The sequence below is a fragment of the Rosa rugosa genome, chromosome 3, assembly GCF_958449725.1.
Source record: "Rosa rugosa chromosome 3, drRosRugo1.1, whole genome shotgun sequence".
In the NCBI taxonomy this organism is placed as follows: domain Eukaryota; kingdom Viridiplantae; phylum Streptophyta; class Magnoliopsida; order Rosales; family Rosaceae; genus Rosa; species Rosa rugosa.
Window position 1 is genome coordinate 34851239 of NC_084822.1, and position 12108 is coordinate 34863346.

Consider the following 12108-nt stretch of genomic DNA (forward strand, 5'->3'; position numbering starts at 1 on the left):
ATTGCAACTCATTGCATTCAATATTATGTAGAGCATCTCCAAATTTTGTGTACATCATCAGCTGCAGTGTGGAAGCTTGTGGCTGAAGTGGATAAAACGATGATGTTTTATTATTTTTTTTTTTTATTTGAGGATGATGCACTTGGATTAAGAGTCATAAACAAACAAGCATTGAGTTTGGTACTTTGCAAAGTATGAGGACAAACTTTACAATTTGGATTCAGTTGGGTGAAGATGATTACCTGGAAAGCATATTCTTTGTCTAATAATACAGGTCATTCCACTTGATAAACGTATTCTTTTTCCTTCATTTATAGGTAAAAAAATTGATTTATTGTATAATGATATTTGATTCATGATTGAATTGCCAATTAGAAAAAAGGAAAAAAAAAAAAAGATTTATAAGGGAGGGGAGTTAGGGTAATTTATAAAAAAAGATTGAATTAAAAGTAATAGAAAATTAGAAGGGGTGTGTGAATAGAGAAAAAAGGTGTGTGAATAGCACCACGCTATAGTTTTTGAAAATCATGTCATAAAAATGGCACAACAACAACTCTAAGACCCCTAAATCCTAATTAGATTGAGCAAGAACTTGGTAAAAGAAGTAAACCAAAATCCAAAACCCTATCAAAAAATAAAAAAGAGCCAGCACAAACCGTCGTACTTTCTCGAGAAGTCAACACCGGACCTTGATCTGCACCGCCGGACTAGTACCCAAGGGCGGAACTATGTTCAGGTCCGGACCCCCCTTAAGTTTTTGACAGATCGCTCAATACCAAAAATGTTGCAGTGATAAAGCTTTAAAAAATTATTGTATCCAATACATGGACACCCCCACCCCTAAACCCTAAACTCAAGGTTTTAAATCTCTGCGATATTTTCGATATATCCCCCGATATCTCATTTTTTCGACGGACCGATATATCTAGGGGGTAAATATCTTATCTTTTACCGTTTCTGCGAAATTTCTCTGACATCGTCAAATATCCCCGATATATTAGATATTTGCGATATATCCCCGATAAAGTGAAGAAATATCTGTAAACTTTGAGGTAAAAAAAAAAACTCGGTAATTCTCTAAATGAAAATCTGTGTGAAAAGAGATCTCCTAAAGGCAAATCTGACTATCTGAGTGAGGAGAAATCTCTTCAAGGTGAATCTAGGTGAGTAGAAAATCCCTTCAAGGCGAATCTAGGTGAGGAAAAAAATCTCCTCAAGGCGAATCTTTACCCCGGAGAAATACCCACAAGGCGATTTTGGGTGAAAAGTAATTTTCTAAAAGTCTAAATGCAAATCTGTGTGAGGAGAGATTTGGTACTATGTAGTCTATGACTATGTCTGTAACTCTGTATGTAGTTTGTAACTCTGTAGTTGAATAATAGAAAGAAGATAAAGCCATAAAAGTTCAATTATTCAAATGAGGCCAAATGACATTGCAAAAGGAAGTCAAGGAACCATATATGGATGACATGATGAGAAGAGAGTGCAGAGTACGGAGTATTAAATTTTAGCTATGCATCTTGAAAAAGTGAGGAATAATGAAGCTACTGTGTAGTATGTGAGTGTATAGTCTGTAGTTGAATAGTATAAAGAAGCTAAAAGTTCAAATGCTAAAGTAACTATCAAATGGAATAGGTGAATAGGTATATAGATCTACTTCATGTTGCAATCGAGCCGCTTGATAATTGCATTGATCCACTTCATGATTGGATTATGCCTGCAGACCTCGATGATAAAGCTGGAAGACCTCTTCCACAAGTTGTAGAAATTGTAACTAATGCTGGAATCAACGTAGAGAGAGTCTAATCTGAAGAAGTTGTTAAAAACCAAGAAGATAATTCAGATAGTGATGATGCGTGGGGTGGTACAGCAACTCCAGATAGTTCTGATGATGGTGGAGAGGGTGGAAGCGGAACAGGTGGTGGAGGTGAAATATATGAATATGGACAATCTTCTGTGGATGGAGGATTCCAATTTACCTGTGAAGGTAATTTTGATCATGCCGCCCAAGATGAAGACCACAGAGTGAGAACAGCTGGTCATGGTGCTCAAGAGAAGACCCGATATGGGAGGAGGACTAGAGGTGCAACTGATGATCAAAGTACCCCATATGATGTTTCTTCAATTGCCTTAAGTTTTGACTCTATCAGTTTAGGCACAGAGCGCAGTGAGATCTCAAATGAATCTCATGAAGGCAACAATCAATTTGGTTATGATGCTTATGGATATAATCAATATGGAGAAGTATATGATCAGTCATCCAGTTGGGTTCATCCTTATTATCCCCTTCTAGGGGAAACAGTCGGCAGTTCTAAAGAGATTTATAACTATCATGTTCATCACTACAATTCACACTATATGGGTCATATATCTTGGTCTGATTATTACATTTTCGTAGACCAGCGAGCAGCTTTTCAACCGCCTAGAGTCTCTTTTTGGATGTAAATGAAGTTGACATTCATATGTATTTATATGTAGTTCTAAATTTCTAATAAATTGACTTTTTTGAAAAACGATATTTTCGTACCCTGTATCCCCGATATCTCCATTTTTCAAACTACCGATATTTAAAACCTTGCATACGGCCTAAACCACAACCCCCCCCCCCCCCCCCCCCCCAGGACATCCCTTCCTCCCCCAAACCCAATCCCACACTACCACGTGCCACTTGCTAGGTGTGAGAAAGAAAACAACCATAAATGTCCCCTTGATTACTATTCTATATATAATATTTTATTGAATTGAAATTGGTTAACTAAAAATAATAAACAATTGTTTAGATTAATAAAACGAAATATATAATATGCAATAGATGTTAGGGTTTTTAATGGTTTTGAATGAGAAGCTTTTTGTCAATTTTGTGCCTCTACTTTTTATTTCGAGTCTGCGACTACAATGGTGTGGAACTAAATTTTCAGAAATTCATTCTCGATTAAACAGATATGGTTTTATAAGATTTTGTAGATTTAGTCCTCTAAAGTATTCAATTCTTTGTTTATGAGTATCGTGATGAAAAATAATCTACAAAAACACTACATTTAACGCATAGTTAACTCATGCATGTAAATTCTTTTATACATTTTAAATAGAGAAAAATTCAGCTAACGTCCCCAAACTATGTTGCCAAGGCCAATTTGATACCCGAACTCTCAAAAGTATCAATGTGATACCCAAAGACCTAAATTGCTATCAATGTGATACTTCCGTCCAAAATTTCTGACTGTGCCGTCTGTTTGCTGACGTGGCAAACACGTGGCAAAAAAGAAGAAGGGCAAAATCGACTTTTTACCCTTTTTTGTCAATTTATTTTTCTTTTCTTTTCATTTATTCTTCTTCTTCTTCTTCTGCTTCTTCTTCATCGTCTGGGATTTTCTTCTAGCCCAAGACCCACTCCGATGACGATGGTGACTCTCTCCCTAGAAATCAAAGAAAAATAGCTTCTTCTTCTTCTTCTTCTTCAACCTCACTCTTCTTCTTCTTCTTCTCTCTCCTCTACTTCTCCTCCGCCCAAACCATCACTAACGCCGCCGAGATCCTCTCCAGTTCCTGCCACAAATCCATCTCCCTCACACTCCTGTGGCACCCTTAACTTTTTGACTACATAGTATCGCATCAGTACACTAACTGCACCATGCACATACAAAAGTCTCTGGTTTCTCAGTGTAATGCAACAGTTCTTTGGTGACTGGATCAGCAACCAACTCACCAAACTCGTTGGCAGATTCCGCAGAAACCTGCAGATACAGCAAAAAAAAAATGAATAAGAATATCACCAAAAGGCAAAATAGAAGATATTCATCAATAGGGATAGAAAGTAGCTTATCAAGACACCAACCTTGATTACTAGCATTGTACCCATTCCACCGTATTTTATATGAGCCTCTGCAAAACCAAACAACATTCGCAAGCAGCATTATCAATTACTCCTTCAAGTCCCCATTCAAAATCTAACCAACAATAATTCCTTACAAACCAACATAATACGGAAAAAAAAACATACCAAGCATATCTGGAAGTGGAAAACTGCAGCATACATCACAATTCAGCAAAAAGATATGCGACTGCCAAACAAACACAAACACAACATACATGTAAGCACAACATTATTACACATACAAGACTAGAATCCAAGAAAAACTAAGCAGAGAAGTGATACCGGGCCGTCTTCCATGATCAAATCTCTGAAGTAATAAATACCACCAGCGGAGCCATGTGGTTTATCCTCTTTCAAGTACCTCACCGGCACTCTAAGCTCATTGGAAATCGAAGAAACATAGAGTGCAAACTCACGCTCCTCATAAAACCCAATTAGAAAAATTTGAGCCAAATTGGGTATCTACAATACAACAACAAAAACAACAATTCAGACCCCATAAACTAGTACTGATTGCAAAACCAGCCCAAATTTGCAGAAAAAGAGAGAGAGAGAGAGAGACATTGCACCCTTAACTTTTTGCCTGCAATTTGAGGAAAAATCGAACAGCCCAACAAAACCCAAGCCGAAGAAAAGAAACGCATTCAAGAGAAGGCACCGGTTCGCTGCACACCAAATTCCGGCGAACCCAGCTCCACCAACCACCTCCTCCCATCGCTTTCCCTGTCCGATCACTCAAGTCCCTCCCGTTCGGCGCCAATATCGCTACCATGCTCGACGGCCACTCTCTGAAAGTACCTTCCGGCTGACTGCCTTGTCTCGCTCAACAACTCGGCGGCCCCAATTTACGCCGACAGATCGTTGATCCTCGGCACCAGCAGGTTCTTCAACCGGTTTGATTGGGAGCTTCAGCCCCTTGGCGCCGCGAAATCCTAAGAAGAAGAAGACGAAGATCCCAGAAGAAGAAGCATAGAAGAAGAAGGAAGAAAAAGAAATGAAAAGAAAAGGAAAAAAAAATGAATTAACAAAAAAAAGGGTAAATAGGTCATTTCATATTTTTTTTCAACCCACTTGCTTGCCACGTCAGCAAACAAACGGCGCCGTCAGAAATTTTGGACGGAAGTATCACGTTGATGCCAATTTAGGTCTTTGGGTATCACATTGATACTTTTGAGAGTTCGGGTATCAAATTGGCCTTGGCAGCATAGTTTGGGGACGGTAGCTGAATTTTTCTCTTTTAAATATATATGTTCTTTGAGGATCCTTGGCAATAATCTTGTCCATTACAATATAGATTATTGGTACGTAGATTAATGAAAAAGAAAAAATTGAATGAGCCGGTGTTTGTTACTAGGGGCATGGAGGTTGAGGTGGTCGATCACAAATCACCTACATGTCATATTCCACTATTCCAGTGTTGTTAAACTTTATTAGCATTTTTTGGCAATATGTCATGATCGATAGAAATGGTTATATGTGATTATTATAAAGAGTCATTATTTTAATGAGGGATTTTTTTTTATATCATTTTAAGGGATTGATTATTTGACTAAATTTTCAATTATCTATCAATATTTCCACGGTTCAGTTGTTAGGTCTATATGAGTAGATCAATTCTAAAAATATTCAGCTAAATTGATAATTGTTAAGACATTCAAAACTGTGATTTACAATTATAAACATAAGCGGTTCAGGTTTGACAGATTTGGTTCGTCAATTGATTTAATCTTATTCGATACCTTAACGGTCACCAATTTGGCTGAAAATTTGCAATCCTATGAAGTGAACAGTCGAGATGCCGATAGATGATTGAAAAGTTGGTCCCAAAAAGAATCTCTTAAAATGACTAAAAAAAAATCCATCAGTGGAAGGGCCATATATCATTTTTTAGGCATCCCTTGTGGGACCCACTTTTCGATTGTATTTCGGCATCTTGACTGTTTATTTTCTAGGTCCTAATGCATAGAACATTTCTGCAAATTTTCAACCAAATTTATGATTGTTAAGGTATCGAACTAAATTAAATCATTGGACTAACTGAATCTGTCTAACCTGAACCGTTCGTGTTCAAAATTATAAATCGCAGTTATGAATATCTTAATGATTATCAATTTGGCTAAAATTTTGGGGAGATGATCTACTCATATATATCTAAAAACCGAATGGTTAAGATGTGAATATGTGATCGAAAAGTGGGTCTAATGAGTGATCTCTTAAAATGGCTAAAAAAATGAATCCCTCACTAATATATTTTGTTGAGAGTATCATTTCAATTCCAAACTCTATATTGCGTATAAGTAGTGCATGGTGCAAGCAAAGCCATTGCTGCGTACGTACATAGCTGATGATAGCAATCTTTTCATGACCACCCATTATGCAATTGATTATGCAATATCTATCATGCATAATAATAGATATTGCATAATGCATAATGATATTGCATAATGCATATCTATCATGGGCCATATTCACAATTATTGGTCACAAAAATACACAAACCATACGTCTTAACGTCTACTTTATCAACTGGCCCCAATTGTGAACAAATGTTTACCTTCAATAAAAAAAATTATTAAAAAAAAAAAAAAAACCGCCATATATGGGTGAGGATGGTGTCCCCAAAAAGTTGCTAAGGTGTGCTCATTGTACGTAACCATCGTTAGCATGGTCCTTGCGCAAGGATGACACGCATAAATCGAGAAATGGTCCAAATTTTTTTTGATTCTTTTGACAAAGTGGTGTTAGCTCAGTGGTTAGAGCACCCACTACCTAAAATTGAGATCATGGGTTCGAGTCACCATAGAGGTAGGAGTGAAATCCTTGCGCAGGGACCATGCTAACGATGGTTACTGATACGCTCAAAGCAAGCGCATAATTTAACCCTGAAATATCGTTAGTAGTATAAGCAAATAGGGATCGTTCTATTCCGGGGATTGAGGGTACACCTGTCATTGTCAAACAATTAAACAATTAAAATTAAAACAAAGTATAATATTCACACACATATACACTATTTACGAAAAAGGGGGGTATTTTTGATTTTGGTTTTCTTCGAAAATTAAACTAAGTTAACAAAACAATTAAAATGCTAAAACATAAAAATACAAATGGAATGCAAGAACAAAGATCAAAGTCGAAACATATGATTAAAATTAATTCAAGTTCATCATTGTTCATCATAGTCATGCAAGCGGAATTGATCATGTGAAACGTTCAAAGCAAACAATTTCCCATATTTTACTTTCAACGCTAATTAATCTAAGCGAAAGCACATAGACTAATCCTATCAAACATGCATTCAAGCCCTAGAAAGCTAGTCAATCATACATGTCTAACGCATTAAGCATCTAGAAAGGCTATCAATTCAAATGTGCAACTTAGTATGAAAAAGTCCACCTAATTGCAATCTTCTTTGATTAAATTCGGTTTTTGTACAAAACCTTTACTACTTATTGATTCAAGAACACAAAACCAAAAAGTTGATTCATGTTCTTAAATTCGTAGCACCAATTATATAAAAACCCTAGGTGTTTGCAACCACATAAGATTAAAATACAAAAGTTATCTATCATGCAAATTTAATCAAACACTCACACATAAGCAACCATAAATCGCAAAACATGAATCTGAAAATTAACAATTAATCATAGAATTTCAGAATTCGAAACTTGTTCAAACACATGTGTCAACTAGGGCATAACCAACGAAAATTACAAAGCAAAGGTTACAAGGAGAATCGGATTACACCAAGAGATGGAGATGGGATGAATGGTCTCTTGAATTTCGAAAGCAATCTTCAAGGATGGTGATGGATGATGTGCACGGCTTGTCCTCTTCTTCCTTGGCCTTGCTTGAACTTCGTGGTTGCCCTAGAGGATGGAGAAGAACACGGCTAAGCTAGAGAGAGTTTTCTGATTTTTTCTAAAAGTGTAAATTGTATGGGGAGAGGAACTATATAGGGGACGGCAAACTTGGTCTCCAAGCCGTGTATTTCTTCTTTATTTTCCATGGAATTAATCTGAAAATGCCACATAGTTTCCTCCAATGATAGCTTGCCAAATAAGCCCTATGATGTGGTCCAACCAATCATATAATTCCAATTTAATTCCCTAAATAATCTTGCCGAAATTCCATGGATATATTCTGATTTTATACTTTAAATTCGGCCAAAACTCCTTTAGGGAATATAGGGATGAACCTAGACACGTTTTGAACCTTTTCTTGATGTCCACACTTCTTCTTTCCTTAAAACTCTCCCTATTTCTTCTCCCAACGTTTTCTTCTTGATTTTTCTTGATTCTCACGTTGTTCTCTCTTTCTTTGCACGGCAAAGACTCTTAAGTCTCCCAAAAATATTTTCTTTCCATAAAAATTTGCCCTAGAAAATCTCAACCGAAATCTTCTTTTATTTTCTGATTTTTCTCACGGCAAACTCCTTGTTTCTCTCTTGATTTTCACGGCAAACTCTCCTAGGGTTTGTTCCATGCGTCACAAACCCTAATTGCATGGGCTTTGTGGGCCTTGTATCCATTTTGCCGAAAATCCAATAAGTCTTGAGAGTTTTTGGGCCTTGTTGCTTCAACTTCAAGCCTTTATACATTCCAACGTCATAACACTTCATTCTTCCATTTCTCTTTCATGGTAACGTTGGAAACTTCATTGGTAAGCTTTCCTCCCTTTCGCAGGGTTTCCTGGTTGAAGCAGGAAAACTTCTTTTCTTCATTTCTGCTCATTTCTGTGGTCCATTGTTCCTCATTTTTGCTCCCCTTAACGTTCGCAAGCTCCTCTTTCCATTTGTGAGTTCATTTCCACTTTTTAGCTCGGAGGTCCTGAAAATAGAAACTAGTAAGAAAAAATAGAAACTTTCCTAAAATGAAAAATAGCAACTTTCCTAAACTGAAAATGGGAAACTTTCTAAAAATGAAAAATAGAAACTACCGAAAATGGAAACTTACTAAAAATGATAAATACAAACTACAAAAATAGAAACTTTCTACAAATAGGAACTTTCCCAATCAAAGAATGGAAACTTTCCTAAACAGAGTTTTATTAAGGAAATAACGCAGAAAATGTAGGGAAATGCAGTTAAAACGTCGCATTAAAATGCTCCTATCAAATTCCCCCACACTTAGCTTTTGCTAGTCCCTTAGCAAAATCACACAAAGACACACGCTAAGACTCAACGAAAATTTAAAGACTCAAACAAATACAATGACTCTATTGCCCTTCAACTTTTTGTCTCAGCAATCTCTTACTTTCACAACACCAAGATTAGCACTCAACCAAGAATTAATGTTTAGGCATTCGAGAGTTAATTAAAACATGTAATCCACACATACACAAGTAGGACTTGGTTGTAACAGTGGTGATGGGTTGGGCTTAGCATGCTTCAGACAAGTATGATTCATACCCTCACAAGGTATATCCACTCTTTCTTCTCTCAGATCATGGTAATGCTTAAAAGCTTATTCACTCATGTATATGTGAAAGATAAACAAAGTGTATCACATATAAAGAAACGAAAGCACATAAATATTCTTTTAAAGATCTCATGAAGGATATCAACTACTTGCACGAATGGACTGCCATAGGTTCAACTCTTGTAACTCATCTCCACATCAAGGGCTATCCCATCTTAAGGATCAAGAAGGTCCTCTCTCTCAAGGGTTGTAATGGGGCTCAGGCTCAAGGTTTAAAGAAACGAAAGGTAAGGATTTATCAAAGTGTCCTAAAAACCTAGTAGAGCTCATATGAATGTAGAGATCTCGAAAATTCCACCAAGGCATTTCAAAAACGTCACTTCCCCATATAGGTCACATAAAAGGGCCAAATGTCTTCATGTTGGGCCCAATCTTCAATGTAAACTTCCCTTGACTCTAGTGAAATGGACAAAGGCCAAATTTTTCTGTAGTGGGCCTTCAATTTAAAGCAGAACTCCAAAATCACTAAGTATAGGGGACTTAATCCATAAACATTTCTTTCTTTTTATTTCTTTTTAGCCGTATATATTTTTTTCTTTCTTTTCATTTTTCACGGCTTTCTCATATTTTTTTCTTTTCATGGACAAGTCTACCCCCACATTTGAACTTTCACCTCTTCTCAATCTTCATCTTTAACACCAAACCCATGTAATATGTCTCAAAAGTTAGCTCCACTAAGTTCTTAGAACAAAGGGTAGAGTTGTAACTATACTAAGCTTCATGGTTAAGGATTTTAAGGGTGATGAACGAAAAGGCTTAATGTAGGCTCAAAGGGGCTTATCTAGGGGGGGTCCCACGACGGGCACAAGTGGGGACACAAGTTTATTTGGCAATGGTGGTAATTCCTAGAGAACCTCTATCCCTTCCAGAATCAGGGCCATGTATTGATATTACGTCTCAACAAGCACAAGAGCGAATTCTAGCATTCTCTAGTCCATTAAACTTAATCTATGGCAAGCAGTCAATCAAGATGAAAGAATAATGAGATCATCAAAACATCGCCAAGAAATTAAGAATATAGTTATTTTCATTTCACTCCAAGAAAAAGGGACATGGCTCAATTATCTCACATGGGCTTTATGAATCACAACTCATCTTAACATGCTCATATTCTGTACCAAGGTCATGCAATCCATATCCACTACAAGGCACATATTTTTCACACATCTCAATTAACCAAAGAATACCATGTTAAAATCATCTCAATGTTGTGATCCTCTTTTAGTCATGATTTCAGAGATATAGAATCATCCCAGACAGTTGAAAGGCATCCTATGACTCAAAACAAAAACAAAAGCAACGAAATTTTTTTTTATTTTTTTGACATTTTTCAATTTTTTTTTTTTGTATTTTTCAATATATGACTCAAAAATATAAATCCCTTCCCCCACACTTAAATATTGCATTGTCCTCAATGTAATCAATCATAAGCATGCAATGAAACACTTAAGCATATAGGGATGAAATTTACGAAAAGAAAGTTCAAAGAAAAACAAAAAGCATATAATAAAGAAGTAGGGAGGAAAAAGAGCAAATCTGCGTTGAAGGCTCCTCCACAGCTACTTCTGAATTGGGTTGCCTCCCAAGCAGCGCTTAATGTTTATAGTCTTTCAGCCTAGACTTGTACCTCCATTTAATCCTCAAGAGGTGGAACGTTTTGGAGGGGTACTTCCTCCACTTCGTGTTCCACAAACGCCTCATAGTAAGGCTTCAAGCGATGGCCATTCACTTTGAACTCGTTACCTGTTTGTTCACTCTTTATCTGCACAGCTCCATGAGAAAACACATTAGTGATAACAAAAGGTCCAATCCAACGAGAACGAAGTTTACCTGGGAAGAGTTTGAGACGAGAATGGAAGAGAAGAACTTTTTGACCCACAACAAAAGTCTTCCTTCGAATCATTTTATCATGGAATGCCTTAGTCTTTTCTTTATAAATGTTGGCACTGTCGAAAGCATCATTCCTAATCTCCTCTAACTCTTGCAACTGCAGCTTCCTATGAAGCCCAGCTTCATCAATATCCATGTTAAACTGCTTCACAGCCCACCAAGCTTTGTGTTCTAACTCCACAGGTAAATGGCAAGGTTTGCCATAGACAATACGATATGGGGACATACCTATGGGAGTCTTGTATGCAGTTCTGTAGGCCCACAAAGCATCCTCCAAGCGTAGGGACCAATCCTTCCTGTTAGGGTTCACAGTCTTTTCCAATATCCCCTTGATCTGACGATTTGAGACCTCAGCCTGCCCACTAGTTTGGGGGTGATAAGGTGTAGAAACCTTATGTGTAACATCATATTTCTTCAACAAGGCCTCAATCGTCCGATTGCAAAAATGGGATCCACCATCACTAATGAGAACTCTAGGCATTCCAAACCTGCTAAAGATGTTAGACTTGATAAAATCTGCAACAACCTTAGAGTCATTAGTTCTAGTGGCCTTTGCTTCCACCCATTTGGAAACATAGTCCACTGCAAGTAAGATATATAGAAACCCAAAAGATGAAGGGAAAGGTCCCATGAAATCTATGCCCCAGACATCAAATATTTCAACAGTTATGATATTGGACAATGGCATTTGATCTCTAGAATTTAGATTTCCGGTTCGTTGGCATCTATCACAAGTTAAACAATATGCATGTGCATCCTTAAATAACGTTGGCCAAAAGAACCCAGACTCTAACACCTTAAAAGCAGTCTTTTTAGACCCAAAGTGACCCCCACATGCTTTAGAATGGCAAAACGAAAGTATGG

At 37.1% G+C, this 12108-nt stretch overlaps 1 protein-coding gene and 1 pseudogene across 1 annotated transcript; one reads left to right on the plus strand and one right to left on the minus strand.

Moving 5' to 3' along the window:
• Positions 1–3112: 3112 nt before the first annotated feature.
• Positions 3113–4790, minus strand: LOC133735478 (uncharacterized). Its single transcript, XM_062162884.1, has 4 exons — positions 4157–4790; positions 4001–4061; positions 3836–3882; positions 3113–3734 (listed from the first exon to the last, which is right to left on the minus strand). Exons 1-4 carry the CDS (start codon positions 4169–4171, stop codon positions 3621–3623), a joined length of 237 nt encoding a protein of 78 aa, XP_062018868.1. The 5' UTR covers positions 4172–4790; the 3' UTR covers positions 3113–3620.
• A 1623-nt stretch (positions 4791–6413) lies between these two features.
• On the plus strand, positions 6414–6591 carry LOC133741626 (U6 spliceosomal RNA; annotated as a pseudogene).
• Positions 6592–12108: the final 5517 nt, after the last annotated feature.